Here is a 26,765-nt window from a genome sequence, read left to right on the forward strand (position 1 = left end):
AGACACACATGTCTGTCTTGGTTCCTGACTATCTTCTTGTTTTTCAAATTATTAAAGCACATAAACCAAAGGACCAATGGCTGCAAATAGGAGTTACAGCATCTGTGACAGATTTTATCATCTGCTTCAGGCTAGTTCTTCCGATGAGCTATTAAATCATCAAAATTTGGGTCAAGTGATTTCTGCTCAAGTAAACTGTTCCCCAAAATAAATACATTGGGACTTTATGGAGGAAACTGTAGAATAGAAAATTAATAATTAGTGCATTTCCAGATTCTTACATCATGTCTAAAACGTATACTTTTGCATTTATGATTCTGCAGCCAGACTTCAGGGCAATCAAGTCACATTGAGGTAATGGGTATGTTGACAGGGACAATAACAATTCTCCCCCAGAGATACGGGATTTCTGTCCACATCAGTTATGGAGCAATGTCTGTGGGCAAAATACACTGCAAAGATGCTATGAGTTCAAAGGAATGGGTACGTTATAAAGAGAAATACAAATTCTGTACCTGCTTACACATGGCTTAAAATCTCTTCATTCAAAAAATTTTAATCATTTTTTTTTAAATTTAGATCTTATTCATGACAGTATCTCTCCTTGGTTAAACTTTAGACTGTCTCCTCTGAGCCCTATTTTTGAATAGGCCTCATCCTTGGGTCTTGTCCTAAAGCCTACCTATCCTAGTTGTAGGAAGAATCCTGCTAGTCTGTTTAGTGAGAATCTCCCAGCCTTGATATCTGACAGCCCTGGCCTGTGTACAAGAAGAATCCTGTTAGGTCGATTGAGTAAGAATCCCCCTGCCCTGGATGTTTCCTTGTACTAATTTTCCATCAATAACCCCTCACTCTGCTCCTTAGCTATAAGTACCCACTTGTCCTTGCTGTATTTGCAACTGAGCCCTGTTCTATGATGAGGTCTCTTTTCCCCTAAATGCAATAGTTTCCAAATAAAATCTATTTTTACCACTTTACTGTCCAGCTCTGGTTCTCTTCGACAGTGCTAAATATTGTGCTAAGTTCTCCCCAAAACAAGTGTTGTCCCTACTTTCATGGATCTTATTCTTTAATGGGAGATAGGCATTGAACATATAATCGCAGAGATAAATGACCATTTAGTGTTGATATCCTTGTTGTAGTACTGGGGACAATTAAGGATGCAGACAGAACTTCTTATCTGTAACTAGTTTGAGGTCCAATTCAAGAAATAAAACCTACTCTAAGTATTTAGACAAGAAGGGAAATTAGGTACTTAGAAAACTGTATGAAGAATTGAAGGAGAGGGAAGAGATATGGGAACATATGTATATATATAACTGATTCACTTTGTTATAAAGCAGAAACTAACACACCACTGTAAAGCAATTATACCCCAATAAAGATGTTAAAAAAAATAATTGAAGGAGCAGAGAAAGGGGACTGCCAATGGAAGTATTAAGTTCAAGAGAGCATCGAGTGATTGCACTCTGGGAATTAGAAAAACCTCTTGTATTGCCAAGCAATATCCCCATCATAGCTGCCCTTGACACTCATGTCTCAGTGCACTTTCTAACTGAAATGGCAACATAAGGATGGCCTCTATCTCATTTTTGTCTTTCAAACTGTATGAGTGTATCTGATGGTGGGACAAAATTCGCATCTAGATGACTAGTAACAAGGGGGTATTGAAACCCCCTTAGGCTGACAGCTTCTTTAGTACAGGATGGCACCCAGAAGAATATGGGAATGAATGCTGAGTGCCAAATGATTAGACACTTTGGCTACTCAAGACCATATCTTAAACTTAAAAAAAATTAGCAATTTCAACATGCACCTGCCTATCATATAGAAATTACTCCTTATGCAAATAAACATAGGTTTTCCTCTCCCCAAATTTTATTAGTCATTGCATCTGGAGCTGAGTTATCATCATCCTTCAGCTCCAGTCATAATTCTAACCTGATAGTCTGTAATTTGAGGGCAAAAGTACAAACATCACAATTTATATAAAATTGTAGGGGGAAAGGAAAGAGGTAAAAAGGAAATGCAGGACATACACAGCAGGGAAAGGAAGAAAAGAGGAGTGGTTATTAATTCCTTATTCTGTAACTGGTCACAAGATCACAATTGTTGTTTACGATGCCTTTTATTCTCTTTCCATTCCATTGACTTTTGACCAGCACTGTGACTAGTTAGGGATCTTTGCTCAGTAGGGGACCCAAATCGTCATTCTTGAGGGTTCTTTACTCTTGGTGGTTCTGTCTGTATTGGATTGTTATTGTCCCCTATTTAACATTTGACAAAAAAGTATGGAAGTAGTAAGAGGTGCTCCTAGAGGATGCCCTGGGTTCCACATGTACCTCTCCTTTTCTTTGTAGAAACAGTTCTATTTCTCCTTGATACAGGATCAATTGTACCAGCCAATGAAGTTAACTTCTTCATTGCCTATTAGTTCAGTGTCATGGAAACACCAAACTATCCAACAGTAACCTTAGAGTTCAAAGGAATCACTGTTATGTCATTGTGGAGGGGAGGCACTCCTCCTTTGAGTACTAAGACCTTTAAACAATCCCAGTTCAAAGTCATGTGGATGGAAAGCTAAATATTGTGAATGATCTTTAGATGATAGATAATTATCTCCTCTCCCAGTTCCATCTCTTCGTTTCCAGATATACACTTTGGTATGATTTGCATATGTCATATTGTTAGACAATATTCAATTCTGCTGTAGGAAACACAAAAACTCATAAGATGTGTAAGTTTTTAACCTATGAGACATATTAAACATAGATAAAGCAAGTACATCTTGTGTGCACTGAACATAGACATAAAGGGATGGGAAGAACAAGAGTAAGCTAACATTCATAATATACTAAATATACGAGGCACCTAAGACACCAAGTGTTCTTGACACACTAAATGTACATAAAGCATATGAGGTACTCAAAATTTACAAGGTTGTGGATCAACCAAACATTAGTGATAATCATCCCAAACCCATGTTTCCTGTAGACCATAAATGCAAAAATCATCCATAGCTGCTCCTCCAGTAATTTGCAAGTTACAGCTTTATCCAGGTGTACATGCCCCTTGGAATTCTAGATAGAGTGTGTTGGCCCTGGACAACTTCCATATCTTAGGGACCCTCCCTTAAACCTCAACTCTGGTCCTCATTACCATGCCATCAGATGGGAAGGCTGAAGGCTAATCCATTCAAGAGGCAGAAGCTACAAATATGTTCAAGTGAAGATTAAACACTAGGATCCATTCAGCCCACTGGCATCTATTCTAAGAAGAACATTAACTGAACTCAGCCCTTTCCCTTTACTTCTCATCATTTGTTTTAAATTGAATATACCATCTGATTTGAGCAGCTTAATTTGGTCTGTGAGTCTCTGTTCAATGACATTGTTCAATGACCTCTGGGAAGCTTAAGGTAACTCCCCACATGACATTCAAATATAGAAAAAAAGTGCCATGTATTGGTCACTAATTCTGATCATGTATCCTATTATTGAAGGACAGTGCCTTCAACCTCCAAGTGAATCTTCTCCCAAGTGGTGCTATAAATGAGTTTTCATTCGTTCATTATACTGTCTTAAAAGGCCATTTGCTTCAGGCAGCTGTGGCACATGATACACAAGTGAATCCTATTGACTTGAGCCCATTTAAAAAAATGTGTGTCCTATAAATGAATCCACTGTTCAGAAACAATGTTGTATGTGTCACCATGATGATGTACCATTAAGTAAATCAACAGATGCAGAGGCATGGTAACAAGAAAGGCAAATCCATAGGCAGAATAATTGTCTATCCTAAAATGAATAGTTGCCCTTTCCATAATGGAAAGAATCCCATGTCATTATCTGTCATCAGACAGATTACTGGTCCCCCTGTGAATGGTGCAATGTGAGTATCAACATTTATCCCTGAGGCTGGCAGCTCGGGTACTCAGTATTGGCCATACCAAATAAGCCATACTGTTAAATCTGTGCTTAACTTACGTCCTTGCTATTTTGAACTCTTTATTTTTGACTCCATTGAGCAAGCAAGGGAAGGTGGCTGGTAAAAAAACAAAAAACAAAACCAAAATAAACAAAAAGCTCCTTGGCGTTCATATAATGGGTCATTGTATTCATGTAATCTTTGAAAGATTCCTCATCTAGGAATCTCTTCTAAAGAGAAATCACCTGGGACATTAATATCCACATAGGCTCTGTCAGTTCTGAAAGGTCCTTCCACATACCTCTACCCTATAACTCCTTGTTATCAATCCTCCAAATTGCATCCATACTTCTGACAACCTTTGTTTCCAAGCAAAGTGAGCAAACAGATGTGCCACTCAAAGATCTGTGCACTTGGAAGATTTCTCTTCTCTATAGTTTTTCTGGGACATAGGATGATTGAAGTGGCAATGCAACAAAATGAAGTCCATTGAGAGGGTATAAAATTGTTCAAGGGTAAAAAAAAATGTTCGAGTGACAAATTTGAGCATTCAGCCAATCTTATATATTCTGTTACCGTTTGCTGTAGGTGGTTTGTTGCTCAAGCTCAAATTTCTGGTGGGTTGGTCAAAAAACATGATAATCATGGTTGCATGACCACTTGAGGGGGTCCAATGGTCAAGTGTTTAACCTTTCCCAGGATCTATTAGCAAGGAAGGATATTTCCTTCAAAAGAAGATTAATAATTTCAGGAAGAAGACATGATTTTGTTTTGAAACCCCAAAGGTCTACATTATTAATCTTCTATCAGATTTGCAAGATTTTCCAAACTTCATGGCCATCTGCCTCAAACACTTTAGGCACTACTGAATTTGCTGACTCATTATGGCCAAGTGGCAGAGAGAACAGCTTGCACCTCAGCCTGGATGAGCTGGAGAGTCTATTCTTGTTCTGCAACACACTGAAGACTCAGCCATAGTGATTACTTGGTAAAAGTATTGAAGAAGCACATCCCAAAATAGTGTATGTTGCTTTTAAACATCCAAGAAGCCCACAAAAACTGGGCCTATTTCTTTGGAAGAGATATAAAGACATGCCCCACTGAACTCTCAGAAATTTGGAAAAGATGGCAGGTCCTGAATTTTCATGGGGAAGGGGGTCTCTCCTACTTTCTGGCATGTATACAAATTACTGAGCTGTCTAGAATAAAATTTACTCCCAGATCTCCAAGTGACTAAAAAGTTACTTGATGTCATTAAATAATAAACCTCTGTGATATCTTCTGGCATAGACAGATAATCAAGGGCCCTGGGGTAATTCACTCCATTGCCATGAGAAAAATTAATTAAGGTGAAAACAAGCCATTTTGACGTTCTTTGCTTATTCAGATAAAAATAAAGACATTTCTAGATTAATAGCTACAAGATATCACAGCCCAGTTGATTTTGTTCTAGGAGAGACCACATCTTCCACAACAGTAGCAACTGAAGTCACCACCTGATTAAGCTTACATTGATCTGCTATTTTCCAAAACATAGCCAACTTCTTCATGGCTGAAAGAAGCAAGTTAAATGGGGATATCATAGAAATCACTACACTTACACCTCAAGTCTGGGAATTGGGTAAGTGGCTTTGACATTCCACTGTGATAATTAGAGTTAGTCCATTTGTCACACCCGGGTCATTTCTTCAGCTGTACAACTTAATACAAATTAAGCTAGTTGACCATCTACTTTATTCATAAAGTTATGATGAGCAATTATCCAGTCCTAGAAAATGGGTTAAACCATTTTTCTACTACTATCTTCTTGATGTCTATTATAATCATGTCCATCCTATACCTGGCAACAAATATTGTCATTTGACATCTGTCACTCCAGGAGTCCATCACTCCTATCTAAATACAGAGCCCATTTCAAGGGCAGCATCTACACCTTTATCTCTGTCCAAGAGAGGACATCAGTGTATTGCTAAATGCCTTGGTGAAAGAAATACCCTCTGAACTTGCTTAGGTGATATAATTAGAAGTTAAAGTGAGTCACATGATAAATCATTCCAATGTTCTTATCCCCCTAAGTCTCAGATTCTACAGATATGCTGAGGAATTTCTTGCATCTTAACTTCATTTGGTGGGAACCATCTCTAAGTCCAGGTTTCAGTCAACCAATCCATCAAACAGTTATAAGCCCTCTTGGCTTCTTGGACCAGCACATTAGGTGCAGACTCTGGTATGTGCAGCCATATTGGTTAATTTGGCCCAGTATGTTTATAATTTTTCCTGTCTGATGCAGCTCCCTTCAAATATATTGCCACACACATTCCTCAGGTTTCTGCTGATAAACAAGAACGAACTATTGCCATTTTTTAATGTTTTAGGCTTTTCCTCCTGGTTCACACTTTATATTTGACCTCTTTTCACACACTAGGAACCAATTCTAACAAGTCTGGAGGCAGTGAGATGGTACGGACAGACCGTGAGGAGAAATGGCATTCCTTATACATTTGTTACTGCAGGTGAGTTAGCTCTCCAAGAAAGGAAGAATCAACCTAATAAAATAGGGTTGAGGAGTCCTCTAAGGCAAGGAAGGTTCAGTGGATTTGGACATTCAGTATAGTTACAATAATCTAAATCTACTTAATGTTCCCATTCAAATTCTCTGAGCTCTCAGTCTTTCTCAACCAATGCTGTAACTTTCACAGAGGAGGCCTGGTGAGGCTGAGATTCAGCCCACATTACAACTTAGCAATAAACAAGATCAGATGCAGTGTAGGAGTTGTTTTTTTTTGTTTGTTTGTTTGTTTGTTTGTTTTTGCCATCAGCAGCCCTACAGCTACAAGATATAAAAGATTGTAGGAGGTAGTCATGGACGCTCCCTGGGCTCCTGACTTGCCTTGAGAAAAGTATTTAAAACTCTGGGTTTCTTGTTTTCTCTCTGTACAATCGGGCCAGTCAGAGAGAGCCAGCCTACCTTACAATTATTATATTTATATTCCCATCATAAAATTCTATTGAAGAAATCACAAAACCTTGGCTTTCATAGGTACTTCATTCCGGGTGACCTCAGTTAATAATTACAAGCCAAGTATTAGCAATGTGTCATTATGCACTACTAGGATTGTCTCCTCTTTCATACTCAACCGGGTTAGGCAATTCCAAATTTATATCCTTGAATAAGTAGATCTGCAACCAGTTTTGGAATCAAATACTTCAGCCAATAGGATAAAATGTAAGAAATGGAAATGATTCTAGTTATTTTAAGCAAGAGAAGATTTAATACAAATATTAGGTGTGTACAAAATCAGTGAAAGAGCCTGGGGATGGGGGGTGGGAGAAGAAATCCAGGGCCATTTCTTAAACTGTTATATCCAAGGACATTCTGCTGTAGCCTTTATCCAGAAAGCAGGGCTCTCTGGCTGCTGCCTCGTGACCTCAGTGAAGTTAGTGACCAGACACTGGAACGCTGGTTATGGCTGCCCTGCCTGACTTGTACCGAAGCCCAAACATCAAAAGGCAGATAGTTTCGACTTCACTTCTGCCTTGAAAATTTTGTACATATGCACATAACTGGCAGAGTCTAATTCACATATAGAACCCTACATGTAAAGGAGTCCAATAAATGTGGTTGACTCTTCCAGAAAGAAAGGTATATAATAAATTAAGAATGATGAATACCAAAGCAAGCAGACATGTTTAGGGGTTTGTCTAAAAAAGTTGATTCTCACAGCTTGCCACCCAGCTTCAAGCACTGTATTCCCTTCTTTTCTCTTTTGAGGTTTTTACGTCTTTTAAAAGCTCTTTCTATTTTTAGTTTTCACTTTAGTGGGATTTAGCAGAAATAAATCATAGACTAAATGCATTGTGGGAAGGAGTACAATTGGGACCCATATTATGGAGAACTGCACTAGATGTCATGTGCTTTACGTGTATTTTTTATTTTATTTTTTTATTTTTATTTTTTTTTGCTGTACGCGGGCCTCTCACTGTTGTGGCCTCTCCTGTTGCGGAGCACAGGCTCCGGATGCGCAGACTCAGAGGCCATGGCTCACGAGCCCAGCCGCTCCGCGACATGTGAGATCTTCCCAGACCGAGGCATGAACCTGTGTCCCCTGCATCGGCAGGTGGACCCTCAACCACTGTGCCACCAGGGAAGCCCGCTTTACGTGTATTTAAACTCATTTAGCACTTACACCAAATCTACCAGGAAATTTGGATACAGTTTAAACAGCTTGCCCAAGGTCACGTGATTAGTAAGAAGCCAGGTCAGGATTTCCACACAGGCACATCAGCTGTGCTGCAGAAAAGCCTAAGGTGAGATCTACACTTTAGAAATGTTCACACATTCTCTCAAGCTACTTGTGAGAGAGAATAGGAGGCAGCTTCTAATGAAGTGTTTGCCAGGTCATTTAAGTAGTTTGCTATGTTCTAATCAAGGGGTTTAAATTTCTTTGCAGAGATACTAGACTCTAATAGGAGAGACAGACTGACCAATGAGAATCCAGAGCATGTATAAAGGTGTAGTAATAGTCACAAGGCACATTTATTAAAAAATATGCAATTTATGGCAGCCAATGGTTCTATAATGGCAAAGACATCAATGAGAGTACTTAGTCTTTAGTTTTATTATTATTAATGAATTCTGCCTCTTCTAATTTGCTTCTGGAGAGAAAGCTCTCCATGGTTTTCCCAAGGATTAAACAAAACAAAATCTCAAGGTATTTAATACTTGCTATAAATACTTTGGTGACTACATTTTACTTCCCAAGAGAATCTGGGTCATGATCTGCATTAAAAACTCATAATTGCATGATTCTAAATGTAGTCAGCAGGATGGTTGTTGGGTCATTAATCCACGGAATGCCTTGCTATCCTGTTAAAATATATAATTTTGGAAATAAGATGCTTAGTTTGGTCATTTTTAGATTACCTTGGCTTTATCTGCAGAATGGTCCACCACAAGCCCCTTACAATGGGCTTCAGTTATCTCATCTTTAAAATAAGTGATGCACTTGATGATAGCAAGAGTCCATAAATATGAATTCTCAATACACACGCTAATTCTAGCTAAAATCAATGATAAGAAAACTCAGAAGCTCTCCAATAGGGTTGAGACAAACCATTCACTGCTACCTTTCTTTGAGCACATTAAAAAGTAAGTAGCTGAAAATGAATCACAAGTCTCTGAATTACTGGTGGGGACCCTTCTTCTACTTACCTGTGTTACAGAAAGTAAATGTGGTACCTTGAATACCTGATGGGCTTTAATATTCGTTTTCTTTTTGCCCATGTAGGTAAACTGCTTTCAAGAAGAGCAGCTTATTTTAAAAGTATAAACCACTTCAGAAAGAGAATTCACTTTGCTCTTACTCCTGTCAAGGCTTTGTCAACTTAACGAGAAGGCATGCTCATAAACAACTTGCCATCTGGTTAACTGAATTTGTCAAGGAGTATTAGGACTCGAAGAAGAAGGAAACAGCACAACAGAGAATGAGAAGCACCATTTCCCAGGTTCCAGCCAATGATTGAGAAAATCTGGGGGATCCTGTAGGGATGCTTAAAATAATTGCATCATAAGAGAAATTTGTTACAGAGTAGTGGCTCCCTACTTTGGGAATTCTTTTGGTTTCACTTCCATTTTTATCTAGCCACAGGAGACACTTGTCTTAACACAACGATCATTTTGATTGTCTTTTTCTTAGACATTTTTATTTTCATATAGAATTAATAAACTTGGTTTCACTTGGCTTCAAAGAATTGAATGTTAACTATTTTTGGTTATTGTACTCTGTGTTTTTAAATTTTCACTTTTAGGGTATATTAGGGCTATTTACTGAGAAATTTGATAGTCATCACATAAGGGAAAAAGTCAAATACTGATTAATCAAGATAGGTTTGCTGTAAACATGGAGCAAATTTTGGGCCTTGTATGTGTTCATGTACATCATTTATATGCATAGAATTAAACAGTCAGAGGTTATAACATGAAGTTAATTTCATTCCACGTTGTTCAACAAGTAAGGAACACCTTTAAGCTCAGTCTCACACCTTCCTAAAATGATAGTCCTATCTGCGGTGAAATTTAAACTTTGAGCAGAAATGTGAAGTAGGCTATGACGGGTAGGGTTTCCAGAGAAGCATGCAAGAGGCTTATTTGCAAGGACTCTTGTAATCTACAGTGAAACAGATGAAAAAGAAGGAAGGACAGGATAGAGACAGAAGTGAAACCATTATAAAAACTGAAATGAAGCCTAAACTGAGGCTGTAGCCCATTTGTAAGCAGCACCTTACCTTACAGAGCTGATCCAAGTTGCAGTAAGATACCCAGACCTTCATACCCCTGTGGCTACCAGTCATCAGGTAAGGGTGATCTGGAGAAGAGGACAGAGGTGAATACCCTCTCTTCAGACTCAAGCTTTCTACCAATAGCACTAGAGCACTTCCTGGAGTGCTAGCCACAAAGGCATATCTTGCTCTCCTTAACGTTGCTCCCAAATTTGGGATCCCACTTGGTGGCTGTCCTTCTTAGAGGCTTCTGCTCCAAACCCTTCCATTTCTCCTCTCTCCAATTCAATTGTCTTGTCCCATTCTCTACCATTAGTTGTATGTTGGGATAAGACACATATTTCCAGCACCCTTTCATAATGGCTAGTAGACGCGTCACTTCTTGAAAATCTTGGTAACATGTACTCATTTTGGTAAGGATGCCTGGAATCAAGGGAATGAAGACACTGGTGGCAACTCCAAGCAGAGTGAAGCATTACAGAACAAAGAGTACGAAGAACAGGGAATTTAAACTTCTTTTAAATGAGATAACTATAGGGGTGCACATAGTTAACCTTTCTGTTATACTTTTGGGAGATTACATCATGAAAAATTTGCAAATGTGCCTCACCAGCTCTCCCGGAGACACCCACGGGAAATAACTATGCTTTAAATCTTAATTTAATTCAAGCAATAGATGAGTCTACCCAAAGTATGGCAGGATTGGTGGCTCCTTGCTCAAAGCTACATGACTCCTGGACACATGAGACAGCATCTCTATCTGAGGATCTCATGGGAGGGCAGACTGTGAGTACTCATTACAGGAGTATAGGAAAGCACTTAGTTCTACAAGAAGTGCTAGCAAAGGAAAGGAAAGAGGCCAGAAATGACAGGAATATGTTGGATGTAGTTAATGTAGTTAAGCGACTATTATGAACTAGGCACTCTGCTGGTAACTTTAAATGAATTCTCATACCAACACTATGGTAGATGTTTTTAAAGATAAGAAACCAAATGTTAAAGAAATTAGTTATTTGGCTAGGGAACACAGCTGGTAAGTGAATAAACCAACATTTGAACTCCAAAGCCAGTGTTATTTCCACCATCTTATACTCATATGCCATGGGGATTCTGAACAACTTTTAATAACAGCAGTTCAACTTTCTAGTATTTGGAGGGTTAATATTTTAAACTACTTGTTAATGCTTTTAATAACTTCCTGGTTGAGATGTAAATTTTCTCATATTTTCTAAACTAACCCTAATTATTTTAACTTGTACCCATGCCACAAATGATTTATATGTTTAAATGTGTTTATTCCTATGTCCATAAAACATGTTGCTTCTTTTTCCCTAACAACAACAACAAAAAGTATGTCACACCACAGTTTCCTTGCCTGGACTTTGATCACTCCTCTGTAAAATATATGTGTTTATGTTTTTGATTTGTGTGTGTATGTTTTTGCCTGTTAAAATATTAGTAATGTTGCATAAACATTTTATGTCTTCCTGTCTTCCTTATGCTGTTTTTTTTTTTTTTTTACTTTTCAGGTTACATTAGCTTTTTAAAACAGACTCACATTATAGTAATTCTTTCATTAGTAAAATCTATCTTTATTAAAATAAATGATTTCAAAAACTTGTCTCTGAGGTTTTGAATTTCATTCACTATGGAAAATTAGTTAAGATTAATAAGAATGTGTTTTTCCTTGAGGCGACTTCATTTTTGATTTATTTATATTTAACAGTATTAGGGATGTTTCTGAACTGCTAGGTAGAATTCTAATGTTTGAAAAAAATACTATTATATAATTTTATAATATTTACTTTGATAAATCCGTTTTTAAATGCTATTTTGGTCCTTTATAAAGGTAAAGTAGTACTTAACTAACATCAAAAAATAATTATTTTACTATTTTGATTTCATTTTATTAAATTCCCTTTCTAGAATTAATGGACTTTTAAAATTTCATAACAAAGAGCTAATGAGTGAGAATCATAAATAACAGCTTGTAAAAAAAGGTAAACACATAGAGGTATCTCAGTCTGAGCCCCAAGGATGACTTTCCAACTATACAATTAAAAGTCATTCATTTAAATTCCACATATAAGTGATATCATATGATATTTGTCTTTATGGGAAAAGAATCTAAAAAAAGAGTGGATATTTATATATATATAACTGATTCACTTTGCTGTACACCTGAAATTAACACAACATTGTAAATCAATTATACTCCAATAAAAATTAAAAAGTCTTTCATTTAAAATATCAATCATTAGTGTGTTATAAATTGGAAAGTAGGCATTATGTAACATCTTTAGTAAAACAATATATCATTATTCAATTCAGGTGTATGGTGTAATCAAATAAACGTATTGTTTACTGGCGGGGATTCTTAGGCAACCACGTCAAGGCTAAACATTTTGAAATTAAGATCCCATTATTACCTGTTAAGCAGTGGTCTTATAAATATATTGAAGGTCCTGAAAAAAAGTAATTCCTAATTATTCTAAATGCCTTGTCCTGTAATTTTTTTAGACCATAAGTGTCTAGTTTTTCAAGGTTTAAAGATAAGAAGTGGCAGAGTCAGTACTAGAATCTGTTCTATTTCATCTAAAATAAACCACATTTATTAATCATTGTTTTCCTGGGTGTTCTTCTCATAATTAACTTTCTGTTGAATATTTAAAGTTTAATAGCTATTACATAAAAGGCCTGCAAAGATATAAGATGCACTCAATATTTTAAGAAACAATCTTGCTTTATACAATTGTTACTGTAGGGAAATCTATCTTTGATACTTTGTATTGAAATTAAGTATTTTATAAGTGTGTCTACTTAGTAATAGTGCTTGAATTCCTCTGTTTTGAAGGAAGGGTAATTGAATTAATAAGAATGAGTTTTGCTCCACTTTCTTCCCTTTCCATTCATTTGCATTTTTCAGCAATAATGGTTATGAATGAATCCCTGTCACTGCAGTGAACACTGGAAAAAAATGATCTCATTGGCTCCTCAGAAGTTTTAGTACCCATTTCACATATGAAGAAACTGAGATTCAGGAACATTAGATAATATCACACAGATACAAAGTAGGAGTGCCAATGATCCCACAACTCCTACTTTTAATGATTGTGCATGTTGCTTCTCAAACATATTGAGTTTACTATCATTATAGCTAATGAGGGACATGTCAGTCTTTGTGATAAAGTTAATGAAACTGAGTGAATGCTCCTTGTTTTCTAGTCCATACACATCTTTCTAAAATTTATAAGAACATAGGACATAAAGCAGCTCAATGAAATAGAGCTAAACTTCACGGAAAATTAACAAGGATGAAACTGAATTTAGAGTTTAAAGATCTTAAGAAATCCACCAAACTCTGATGCTTTCAAATATAAGAAAAAAGCCAGAGAGATTAATGGTCTTACCCAAGATGCAAGAGAGACCTGAGCTATGTGGCCCAACTTTTGAACATTAATTCCATATATTTTCAGAAAGTAAGTGACATTTACTGAGCACTTGGTATGTGTCAAGCATGGTGCTGTATTATTGTTGCTGAGGTAAGTTTTGTAATTACCCTTTGTACAGATGAGGAAATTGAAGCATAAACATGTCCAGGGCCCAACATTAGTATGGGTTGCCACAAAGATGAATCTAGCTCTAGATAGCTTTGAACTCAGACTGAAAGGGATTCACCACCCTTCAGTAATTTAGCTCCTCACCCAATTGGCTGTACAGAAACTGCTGCTCTCTATCAGATGTGATTGGCCTCCATTACAAAGCAACTGGTTTTCCCTTACTTCAGATATACTAGAGGAGCATCCTGTATTCCAACTAACCAGGGCCGCTATGTAAAATATTTAACTATAGAAAGAGCTGTGGGCCAATCTATCAAAACAGATACCAGATACCGGGGGATTCCCTGGTGGTGCAGTGGTTGAGAGTCCACCTGCAGATGCAGGAGACTCGGGTTCGTGCCCCGGTCCGAGAAGATCTCACACGGCGCAGAGCGGCTAGGCCCGTGAGCCATGGCCGCTGAGCCTGCACGTCCGGAGCCTGTGCTCCGCAACGGGAGAGGCCACAACAGTGAGAGGCCCGCGTGCCACACACACAAAACAAACAAACAAAAAACAGATACCGGCCCAAACAGAATAGAAATTGGCTATAGACCATGGGATTGGTAGGACTGACTTACACCTACCAAATAATTGCCCTGAAACCAATTAAACTCTGCAGTCAAGGACTGGAATATAAAGTATTTTCTTCCCTTAGCGCCCGGATATCTGATCTTCTGTATTTATTGATCAAGGAAACGCAGGATTAAAAGGAAAATAATGCTAATATAGACCCCAGTGAGTGAGCTGCTTTGAGACTATTTTAACTACCATGAATAGAAAGTGTACAGAAGGAAAAAAAAACCCACAACCCAGCTGAAGAGGATACATGTTTCTTAATTACAGCTAGATTATGAAATCAAGAATGGTATTGATTGCAAAAAGGAACTATGTGACAGCTGGTAGACTATCACATCTGCATTGCAGAGCCATTAAAGAACTCTTCCATTTGGTTGCTACCTTCCCCACTATCAATCAAGTGTGGATGTAGATGCCACGGCTTGTGGTATAGTAGAATGAAATAAAACTACGTCATTTAACATTACAGATCTTTGAAACAGAAAGTTAATACCTTGATCTTTTTAATGTTTCAATTGCCCAGTGTCTTCTGAACACTCATTCTGATACTCACCCATTTGAAACATTTCCTGATTTAATTTTCAGCAATAACCATGCCTACATGTCCTCTGCAGATCAGAGAAGAAATAACTACACTACAAAGAAGTCTATTCTCTCTCCATTCAACTGTGCTGTTCAATGGATCCCGCTCACCATGAGACAAAGGACCTGGTATTGTTTTGTGTTACCCTGTGGGATCTCACTTTCCCCAACTGTTCCAGAAAAAAAAAAAATAGGGAAAATGAAAAGCTCCCTGTCAAAGTTGTGTTGAAAATGGTTGTACACAGTGATGTGGAATTTTGGATGCTAACTACATTTACATAAATGATTCCTGCATATAATTCTGATCCTAATGCTCAAGAAGCTTGGTTTCATCATATAAAGTTGGCGATACGTCACCCCGTGCTTGTGAATTGGGTTTGCCTGAAACATACATGGTGCTTGATGTCATTTATTCAGCCTCAGATAATGTGTTAACTTCTATACCTGCTTTCAGTTCTGACAGCGGTCATATGTGTTAGTCTTCACTGTCTCCATTTAAGGTAAAAGAAACCGATGACCCTAAAGTGTAAGTTATTAACAAGGCCAATTGGCTGGTCAATGGCAAAGGCAGATTTCCAAAATAAGTCAGCCTCATTCAAGTTTCAATAACCACTACTCTCTACTGCATCCTTCTTTATGGGAATATCATTTCTAGGAGAGACTATTTATTCTCTTGGTAAAAACCAAGATAATACAATGTGAACGTTTAAGTGATATATGCCGTATTTTTGATATAGGGTATGACACAGTGAATAACGACTGTCCCTTTTGATACTGCTGACGGAAACAACAAAAACAAATCTACCTCTGCTTTTTACATGTGAAGAATTCATTTTGACTAGCAAACGGTCAAAATGTTTTCCTCAATTTGACTTTGTGTCTCCCCATACTTTGCATACTTTTCATGATGGTGACATTTTGCTGCAAGACGATTTTTTAAGATAGCTCTTTATATGCCTTTTGCAAGCTGGCTCAGTTTTGAGGTTGTGTGTAAATCGAAAAAAAGGATATTCTTCAAATCATTTTAACAGTTCTCTTAGCCTTCCCTGTGGGTGTAAACATATCCTGAGTTCATCTCAAGCTCCCAAATCAGATAAATGTGTGGCTATCATATAATCATAAAAACAAAATTTCTGTAAAATATAGCAATGGGTAACCAAGAGATGTTAAAGAAAATATATGATTTGCTTCGAGCAAAGCTTATTGTGCATGATTCACAATTCTATAGCTCTTTCTGAGGTTTGAAAAGAAATTATCCAGCCACAGGAGATTGACAGGGTAGCTGTTATTTGAGGCGATGCTGTGTGTGGAGAGCTGATCCCACAGGGAGCCTGATGTCACCATGGGGCCCCCTGTGCTCCAATCACACTTTCTCCAAAAGCACATACAGGGCAGCTGCCAGGGGCTGGACACCATACTCAACACTGGATGAGATACAATTGACAGAATATGTGCTCTGTCTCTCCTGGAGTATAGTCATGAAACAGACCCATGAAAATTTACAGTGCATGGGTGCCACAAATCAAAGTATTTTAAAGTTAGATTAACTGCACAGAGAGGTCAGATCATTAACAGGTATGATTCAAGCTTTCCAAGTGTTGGGGGGTGGGTGTATATTTGAATTGTATCTTGAATAGTCAACCAGACAAGGAACTTGAGATCTCTTAGAGATAGACTGAAAGATTTTCATTCATTTTTTAATTTAAGATATATATCTAACCTAGAGCACATAATGAATGAGGAGGAAATACTGGTAAGGAATACCAGGCAGCAATGGGTAGTAGGACGCGTATGTCACACAAGGAGTTTGACTTCTCTCTTAAAGTAATGATAATGGAATATATTGAAATTGAGATAGTGTCACAACAAGCATTTTTTATAGATTATCCTTTGTCCTGCAATGTGTACACGAGGCTGAAGTGGGAACAGACTGAAGGAAGGGTCTTAACCATGTCAGGGTTAGGAAGCTGAGAGAAGAAAACACATTTGAGAGCGTGTGTAAGTGCCAGCACTAGTACTGTTAGCTGATTATTTAAATATAGGTGCGTGAGCGCTCCAAGAAGTCAAAGAGTGTGGGGAATGGCCTAGGCTGTGAGTTGAATACCAGCAGCTTCCAGGAAAGATTTTTGATGATGCAAAGTTAAGTCTCCTGGAAAACTGTCTCACTCAGCGCCAAAACTTACCAGGCCTTAGCGAATATTTGCTGAATGAAAACAAAACTTAATTACCCAAACCAGGGAGTTTAACAGACCCTCTGATCCATCACATTTTTATATTTGATTAGAAAAAGATGGACCCATTATGGAGGTTTATTATGTCAAATGATAAGAATCCCCCTAAGGGTACATTGAAATGTTCATCTACTTTAGACTTCATACCGAGAACCTGGACAGACGGGATCATCAGTTGGTGTGTGTCCTACAGTGACATCCAGTTTGGAGTTTAACAGTAAAAATTCTTTATCCTTAACTTTCTGTATAACTAATGAGATAAAGCTTGTATAATATCCTCTAAAGCACACATTCTATATTTGTGCTATGAAATAAAGGTATAAATGCAGAAGCCAGTTTGCTAACACCCTAATAGATTCTTATCTGTGAGCATCTTCAGCAGGATTTACAAACTATTTAGAGCAACCTCTCAAGTATGAAACAAATTCATTACTAAAAATAACCTGACTCAAGTTTTTTTAATAGTTCTCTCAGCTCACCCCATGGATATACACAGAGCTTGCTCGATTCCATCTGAAGCTTTCAAATCAAATCAATGTACAGGTATCAAATGATCACAAAATCAGAATATTAAAATTAAAATCATAGGAATGGATGACCAAGGGAGTTCAAAGACATAGATATTTTGAGGTTTGTAAGAATATTCCCTTGATTGGTCACAAACAATCAATGGATGAATCCACTGGGTGAAGTTGTGGTATCTCCATCACTGAAAATCTTAAACACTAAGAATTTGTCCTGAAGGCTAGTCAGTCTTAAGGCTAGTCAATTGATTAAGAGGCAAGAAAACAAGAAGAGTCCATGGAGCCAGGTACCATTATTATGATTATTATTTTTGATTGATTTCCATTCTGTGCTCAATGGGAATTTAAGAGGTTGCCTTTGTAATTACCAAATACAATTCCAAAATTTTCAATTACTGGATGTAAATTTGAAAATTTAATTCAATTGAATTCTGATCTTATCAAAGCACTCTCTTTGTTTCATCTATTAAACACCAAGATCCTCTAACCTCTTTCTCTCTAGATATCTAATATACAAACTTGATGCATTATCAAACTTACCAACAGGTATATATGTCTCTTTTGTTATCTTAGATATTTCGTTGAGTTTAATGAGAGAATGTAAAGTTATCACATGGGCTCTGAGACACTGGAATATGTTAGAAAACAAGTTTATTACACGATCTGTGGGCTTTCTAGCAGCAGAGTCATATTTTTCTCTGAATCCCCAGTAGAACCTAATAAAGTACTCTGTAAAAAGTAGATGAAAAGTAAATATATTGGATGAACAAACGTTTTAGGAACACGGTGGAGTAGGAAATACACTTGGTTTGGCTAAGACTGTATTTCATTCTTCTATGAAACCTCTGAACTCAGACCAGTGCCTGGGACATAGTAAAAGTTGTTTCATAAACTCTTTTGAATGAAAGGTATTCCTCGACTAAGGATCTGGTCTCCACAGAGTAGAGTCTGTAACTCTAGGCAAAAGGAACCAAGAACACATAGACATTATTTTGCACAAAATCTCCCAAATGTAATATGAATCACCTGTTACAACCATCTTTCATAGTTAATTCTCCAACAGAGGTTCTACAAGTCATTAATAGTAGTAACTGAGTGTCATCATTTTATTTCCTGATTCAGTCTCTGTCAAATACACTATTAGTAAAACGGCCAAGAGGGGTTAGAGAAAGGGCTTCTGGAAAATCAGGAGATAATCCCGAATTGAACTTGAGCATATGAATACATACATTTTCATGAGTGCTTATTGAAAGTATGGGTGGATGAGCTCTATAAACAATTCTGAAGTAGAAAGTACCATGAGGATTCTTAAGGAAAAGTGACATTTAAAATGGACAGTGTATATTATGAAATAGGGCAAAAGACTATTCTGATGAGATAACTACATTGGCATTTATCTATATTCTAAACAACACAGATTTCACAAACACAAAATAATATGCTCCATGTATGTGTGTATATTCAAAAGATATTCATAGGAACACACAACTTAGTCAGGAAATAGAAAAGAACGTGAAGATTTCATATAAACCCCTCACACAAAAAGAGTCAAATGGCCTTAAAACACAGAAGTTGTCTTCAAGGTAAGAGAAAATGAAAAACCCTACTACCTCCTTCATCCCATCCATGGTCCTCCATCAGGGAGTGTCCCTCATTTGTCTTTGACATGAACCAAGCAAGGATGGGCAGTATCCCAATGAACTTACTCAGATAAACACAATGTGGTTTCTTTTTAAAATAAGCCTTTACTGAGTATATCAACAAGGTACTGTATAGTGTAGAGTGAAGTTTGTAGTTAACAAAGTGTGCGACACAGTAGGTCTCAGGGGATGTGTGATGCAGAATCTTCCAGCCCCTTGCAGTCCCTTGTCAGTGAGAACACACTACACAGAAACCAGAAGCAAATCAACATACAGCTCAAACAATAACAAATCATCAGGATTAACTTTCAGCGAATATATGCTGTTCCCACGAGGGACACACAGTGGCGACGCCTTCACCTTGCCTCAGAAAGGTTATAAATCTTACATCCCATGGATGTCTTTACGAATACCCCTGTGTGTGGTGTGTGTGTGTACACAAGTGTGTGTTTTACACTAGTTAAAAAATGTCTGTTGTGATGGCCTTGCTTTGTGCTCTTCTGGTGGGTGTGCTGCTAGAAAAAGAAAAAAAAAAAAACTTAAACTATAGCAAAAGGAATGTGATTTTTTTTTTTTTGTTGTAACAGTATCCCCAGAATAACAGTGTAACAGTACATGTTATAACAACATGTACAAAACTTTCTCCCCACAATCAGGGACAAGCATCCCCCATTGTCAGCAATTGTCTTTCGACCCCACTGAAGAAATTAGAGAGAGGTGTAAACTACTGCTTCCTACATTAGTATTTTGACTTAAAAAAAAAAGCATCAGGCAAGGTTGGACAACACTAATAATGAAGAGGAGTTTTTTGGTTTGTTTTATGTATTTATCTCTTTCTCTTTTGGGCTCCATTTTCTGTTCTGCTTTCCCATGAAGTTGGAAAGGTAAGTCATGAGCAAAACTATTACTCTCATATTCCAAAGTGAAACAATGTCTCCTTGTTATAGGGTAGAGAAAAATGCTAGAAGCTAAGAAGTAATGGAAATTGATCACTTCATTGTTGCAAGTTGTAATGGATTCTGCAAGTGAGGTTAGCTGACCAAGCTATCTGCTGTCCTCCCTGTGGACAGCAACTATATTGTCTTGTGTCTGGAATGGATGCTCTGTCCACAACATGGAGAGCTTGTTCTCCTCAGTGAGGAAGGAAGTTCTAACTCCTGTGGAATGACTAGGACTATTATGATCTAGTAGGAAATGGAGCCATAACATCAGCTATTTCATTCATCCTTTTTACCAGACTGGTCACATTATACTTTTTTTTAAATCTCTGGGAAAACATGTAACATATTTTCAACAAACATCCAGATAACTAGAAATTGCATGATTTCTCACAGGGTAGAATGTTTTCCACTTCTCGCATCAGAAAAATAGGCAGGAGGACACCCTTTGTGTCTCTGCTTTTGATTGTCCCATGCGAAAAGTTGTTAATGCATTTGACAGTTTGAGGGAAGCTAAGGGCTTCTCCCTATTCAAATACATCTCCCCAAACAAGTAGGTATTCATGACAACGCTGGGTATGAATTAATGGTCAGTAATACCTGTGTGCTCATGGCTATGACTTTTCCTTTTGGAATTTCTTCTGCACAGTGACAGTTACCTAGCTCTGAAAGTGGACACATAGTATCTGAAATCATTTGATTTGGTCAGACAGCATCGAGCTCTTTAAAAGCCGGTACGTATGGCTTTGCTCATGGTCTTGTCCTGAACCTTGAACTGTGACTCTTGACTAATCTCAAAATGAAAAATAATGTATGAGATCAAGAGAGGTCCAAAATACAGAGTTGATGTATCAGTAAAACATTCCCATAACAAAAACACCATTCAAAGCATCATCCACTACTGATGGCTGTTACAAATTCCATGATGTGCTTTCTATCCTGGTGTAGGTGAGAGCCCCAGGTACACTATTACAAATAGGAGACTGATCTTAATTTTAACAGTCTCTGTCATGTTGTGCACAAGCTCAGAATTAAGTCTATAACTAGATTCTATCTCTTCAGAAATGTCTTCTAGCAAAGGAACCATTTCAGATCATCCTAATCATTTCACATGACCAGGTCTCTGTCATAGGACTTAAGCCCCAAATAATTCTGTGAATCCCATAAGACATTATAGAAACCTCTCTAATCTTGGTCTTCTTGGCTCAAAGCAAAAACATTTGTTTCAGCAGCGAAGTATCCAGCTGGAGGTTATACACACAATACAAATAAATGAGAATGATTATTTTGTGGATAAAAGGAAAAAAAAACCCTCAAAAATCAAAGTACCATCATTTGAACACATAGTTTTATCTACACAGCCAAGGAGAAAGGGACAGTGGGAGGGAATTATCCAGTTAAGTACACAAAACCCCATGTCATTGTCCTGCATTTCAGATGGCTTACTGCTACACTGATCACTTTCACAGATTGTCTTAACCCTTCACTGTGTGGATCAAGCTTTAAAAAAAGCAACAGACAAAACGAGCTAGCTAATAAACTAAAATGAAAACCGAAGTCACTTCAGAATTAATTCAAATTAATTAGTAGTTAATTTCAGCTCAACTGACTGCACAGTTTCAATTCTTGTGTCTATAACATAACTTCAGTTATATTTTCTGCTTATTCTGAGGGACAAGGGAGATTAAAACATATGAGTTGGGGATATATTATTAAAGAAAATAAAGCTCTTACTATAAAGAAAAACTTGCATAGCATTTTATACCTAAACTCTTACAAAGTAGACACATCACAGTTCTATTTTGTTAAAAGTAAGAGGGACAGAGAACGAGAAAGCAAAATGATTGTGACATTAACTTCATAGGTTCCTAAAATAATGGCTGGTGATCAAGGAAACATGCAACACAGACTGAAATGCCTAAATTTGATTTTGAAAATAATTTTCCAAGGGTGTATTTTTTAGATAATGTATGTGTGTGATCGATAGCCCTTCTACAACTAAGGGATGGAAAGGAGTACATTATACATGCTTTCTGAAGACGGACGTTACTTCAAAAAATATCTAGAATTAAGTCTGGACATCCTTCTCTTCTCCATGCCCTCTGTCCTATGCCCTGCTTTGCCAAGATTAGGAGAACAAGTCTTCCCTCTCAGACTTGATCATTTTTTTTCATCTGTTATGCTGTTAATATAAGATTGATTATCCCTCCACAATTCCCAAAGAAGAGGAACATCCATGACTGAAAGGAATAAATGAAATTTAAAAAATGGAAGGTCAAAGTCAGTTCAAGGTGGAAACTTGGTATTGCTTTTTAAACAAATACATTATTTTGCCAGCTTTGATGTGTCCTTACAGAATTATTAGCAAGGAGAATTAGTATACATTTTAAAGTGTATATGGATATTTTGTGCAACCAAGACTGGCATCCATGATGTTCTTTTGAATTTTGAAGAGAGAGGGAATGACAAATGTTGCCTCTACAGCTAATTACGAAAATATACGTGAGGTGATTGGAAGACAAGAATTTCCGAGGGGATAAAGGTATTAATTCAAGCTATTTCAACATGATACTAACAAAGTTAGTTGATATAGTATAACAGAACCACTGATCACTTGCTTTTGTCTAAATGGTATCAATAATTTTTACATAACAAGTTTAGTATATTCCAAACATTGATCCCTTGTTGGTCTAAATATCATGTTGACATAGCTGCAGTGAATCTACCCAAATAGTTCTCATTATCAAAAATAATTCCATTCAATATAATTCTTCCCATTATTTTATTAGCCTCTTCTAAAAAAAGTATTCTAGAATATATCTCTGATGAATGTGATTCAACCTGACATATGATTTGAACAGTAACACTTTTAAAGGGAGTTTTCTTGCTGGGACATCCTACCTGCCCCCGAAGATGACTGAAAACAGACTCAGGTCTCTCACTGTTTCACATAGGGCCAGGGAAGCCTGAAGAGTGATTTTCAAGTTCCCAGTCAGAAAGCCAACCCCTGGGTTTGACTGTCTTTTCAAATCTTATCTCATTTTCTTGATTCTGCCAGGATGGGTTAACTTATCTCACAGGAACTGACTTCCTCAAGAGATGTTTTCTGCATTTCCTCCTTTGGGTCAAATCAGGGTGACTACCTCCTTTCTTATACTCTAGAAGTTTTCACTTTTCTTCCAGACCAGGAAATATACAAATAGCGTGAAGATATCTGGGGTCATTTCTGGTTTTATGCCTATTATTTATCCTACACTGATGAGTCCATTTTAACCTGCCCTTTCATCTGACCACCAACTCTAGGAAAGGAATTTGTTCTGAAGCTTCAACAGCAAAGTGGTGAATTGCATCAGGAGGAAGAATCACTCATTCTTTTACCTTAGTATTGGGTTCTCATTGTACAACCCTGTACAGTACTTCAGCAACTATTTTTTTTTTTTAAGATTTTAAAAAGCAAAGAGTTACAAAACTGTTTGTAATTAACTTGGAATAGAAAAGATAGCACTTTTTTTAAATCCCATTATATAGTACACCGTATAAATTACAGAGTATTCAAATGCACAAATGCATCTGTGTAACATTTATCAAATGTAATTCGCGTGTCTTTATGTGCACACACGAGTGTGTTCTCGAGAGTCTTACTGTCCGCGTTTGTAATGCTGGACCTCTAGCTGTCACGTATGGCAGTGCTCCAAGTCTGGCACACTGCTGTTGCAGTATCGCATGTTGTTGGGGATATGGCAGTCTGTGTAATTAATGCCCCCATTTGGGGTGTAAATGGGCTGCAGTCTGAAATCTCCTTTAAGGAGCTGATCGTTATTTAAGGAGACGATCTGAAAGCTGGTTTCTGTCATCTCCAGGATGGAATTGTCCTTTTTGGTGCCTGCCTCGCAATAGTCATCTTTCCGCCGGCCTCGGTTGTATTTCCACTTCTGGGAGGTGTAGCGCCCCTTTTTGTGCATATGCCAGCAAAAGACACCGAGCAGGACCACAAGCACAAATATCACCGCACCCCCGATCAGCCCCGCCAGCAGAAAAGGGGAGCCCATGCTGTGGGAAGTCGTCTGCTCATGGCTGGAAGCCGTGTTGCTGCCGTTGTTCACATAGGAGGCATGGGTGGTGGCCTCAGAACAAATGGTGTCTTCTACAGCTCGGTAGTTAAATGCATCCAGTGGCACTAAACAAATCCGATAAGTGGATCTGGGCTCTAAATTGACCAGGCTCAGATGCTGCTTCTCACCACTGACAATGCGTTCCTGAACGATGCCCCCCACCAAACTGTGGCCCATTTTCACCCACGTGAGTTTGTACGCCATCACAGTAAAGAGAGAGAGCCAGCTGACTTGAATGGAAGTGTCATTCACAAAACGAATAGAGAGCTGGATCCGTTCAGAAAGAGGCGGGGTCACTCTTTCTCTGCCATCCCAGTCGGGAATCGTGGGGAGTTTCGATGCCATGGGAGTTAGAGGCGCATAGCTTCTGCTAGGGGTCGGGACAGAGAGTGTGGGAGGCTGAGTCGTGGGCGAAGCTGAACTTGGGGCTGGAGTGAAGAGAGGCAGGCCGGGGGTCGTGGTGGGACAGGACAACAGATTCATATTCAACTCCCGGACTGCCATCCCCCGGACTTGTTCAGGACCTTGGCACATGAAACCTCGCACATTCAGAGATGAGGGTATGTGTTTGAGCCATTCTGTGACCCATTTAATACTGCAGTCACAGAACCAAGGATTATTCCGAGCAGTGAGCTGCTTCAGGTTGGAGAGGTTATCGAAGACCCCTTGAGTCAACACGCGCAGCTGGTTGTTGGATATATCCAGCCGTTCCAGCTTCCGGAGATTCGAGAAGGCTGTCAAAGGGATGTGGTTGATCTGGTTGTCCTGCAGATAGAGCCTCATCAGGTGCGTACCTGGGAGGTCAGAAGGGGGATGGGAGAGCGAATTCCGGACAATGGAAAATTCCTTGAGCTTGGCGAGGTGGCTGAAGGTGCCCTCGGCAATGCCCTTGTTGGTCAGGAGGTTTCCATCCACGATCAGACGCTCCAAGCTGGTGAGGTTCTGAAAGGCCATGTCTGATATGACGGCAATTCGATTCTCATCCACTCTCAGCTCTTGCAGGTCCATGGGAAGCCCCACAGGCACGCTGCTCAGGTGATTCTTGGATAGAAACAACAATTTGAGGCTAATGGCCTCCCGGAAGGCCCCATCTTCCACCCCCACTGTGGATATTGAGTTGTCATCCAGGTGGAGCTCTTCAAGCTTCAAGAGCTGGGCCAGGGCGGCCCGTGAAATGGTCTGAATATTGTTTTCCTGCAGATGGAGAACTCGGACGTTCTTGGGAAGGTTCATGGGGAATTCATCCAGTTGGTTCCCATAAAGGTACACGGTGTGCACAGACTGTACGTTGTGCAGCTCTGCAGGAAACCCAGCATTATTAATTTGGTTGTTGTGGAGGTAGAGTACAGTGACGCCCTCCGGGATCCCAAGAGGCACTGAGGTCAAGCTTCGCTCGTTACAGTAGACAAAGTTCCTGTCGCAGCGACACACGCTAGGGCACGCCAGGAGTTTTGACACTTGTGAGTAGAGCCCCAGGGAAATGAGAAGCCAAGATTTCAGGAAAAAAGCCCCCTGGCTGGGCCCCTGTGTAGTCTGTAGGCCCATTTCTGAAGTACAGAAATAAAATACGATGTGGTAGTGAAAAGAAAAAGAAGAAGAAAAAAAAAAACAGATAGCAAAACCAAAATGATTGAACGCAGTTCTGTTAAAGTCCAGAACTCCAGCTAGAGGAAAAGTCCCGAAGGCCAAGGTCAAAGAATCTTCCTGTGGTCTCTGGTCTTATCAGCCTATGTTGCCCTCTTTGCTATTGTCCTCCATGTGCAAAAAAATTTCAATAGGGAGAACTTTCCACCCAGGCAACAAGTGAAGCCAAGTTATCAGCGGTCAAAAGGGGCCCAGTTGGGTAGGCAGAATCCCTTCTTCTGTGGTCCGTCAGGTCAGTGTGGATCAGCCTATGAACTTGGTTAAGTTCAGTCTGCAATCTGCTGTAGGAAAGTAGAGAGAAAAGAGTCAGTTAAGGGTAGTGAGTGGATAAAGTGCTGATCTGACTGTGGCTTTTCAAGAATGCTGTGATTCAATGTTCATTGCAGCACTATTTACAATAGCCAGGACATGGAAGCAACCTAAGTGTCCATTGTCAGATGAATGGTTAAAGAAGATGTGGCACATATATACAATGGAATATTACTCAGCCATAAAAAGAAACAGAACTAAGTTATTTGTAGTGAGGTGGATAGACCTAGAGTCTGTCATACAGAGTGAAGTAGGTCAGAAAGAGAAAAACAAATACCGTATGCTAACACATATATATGGAATCTAAAAAAAAAAAAAAATGGTTCTGAAGAACCTAGATGCAGGACAGGAATAAAGACGCAGACCTAGAGAATGGACTTGAGGACACAGCTATGGGGAAGGGT

General features: G+C 38.5%; 1 protein-coding gene across 5 annotated transcripts in view; it reads right to left on the reverse strand.

Moving 5' to 3' along the window:
- Positions 1-18,352: 18,352 nt before the first annotated feature.
- FLRT2 (fibronectin leucine rich transmembrane protein 2) overlaps positions 18,353-26,765 on the reverse strand; it is a 106,767-nt gene continuing 98,354 nt past the window's right edge. For 4 of the 5 annotated variants that reach the window (XM_073800164.1, XM_033850754.2, XM_073800166.1 and 1 more), the window contains exon 2: positions 18,353-26,333. In XM_073800164.1, the coding sequence (XP_073656265.1) occupies positions 23,971-25,953 (1,983 nt within the window). In that variant the 5' untranslated portion in view covers positions 25,954-26,333 and the 3' untranslated portion in view covers positions 18,353-23,970. The remainder of the gene's footprint in view (positions 26,334-26,765) is intronic. The other variant, XM_073800165.1, reaches the window with a different exon arrangement.

This window comes from Tursiops truncatus, chromosome 2, assembly GCF_011762595.2.
Source record: "Tursiops truncatus isolate mTurTru1 chromosome 2, mTurTru1.mat.Y, whole genome shotgun sequence".
NCBI lineage: Eukaryota > Metazoa > Chordata > Mammalia > Artiodactyla > Delphinidae > Tursiops > Tursiops truncatus.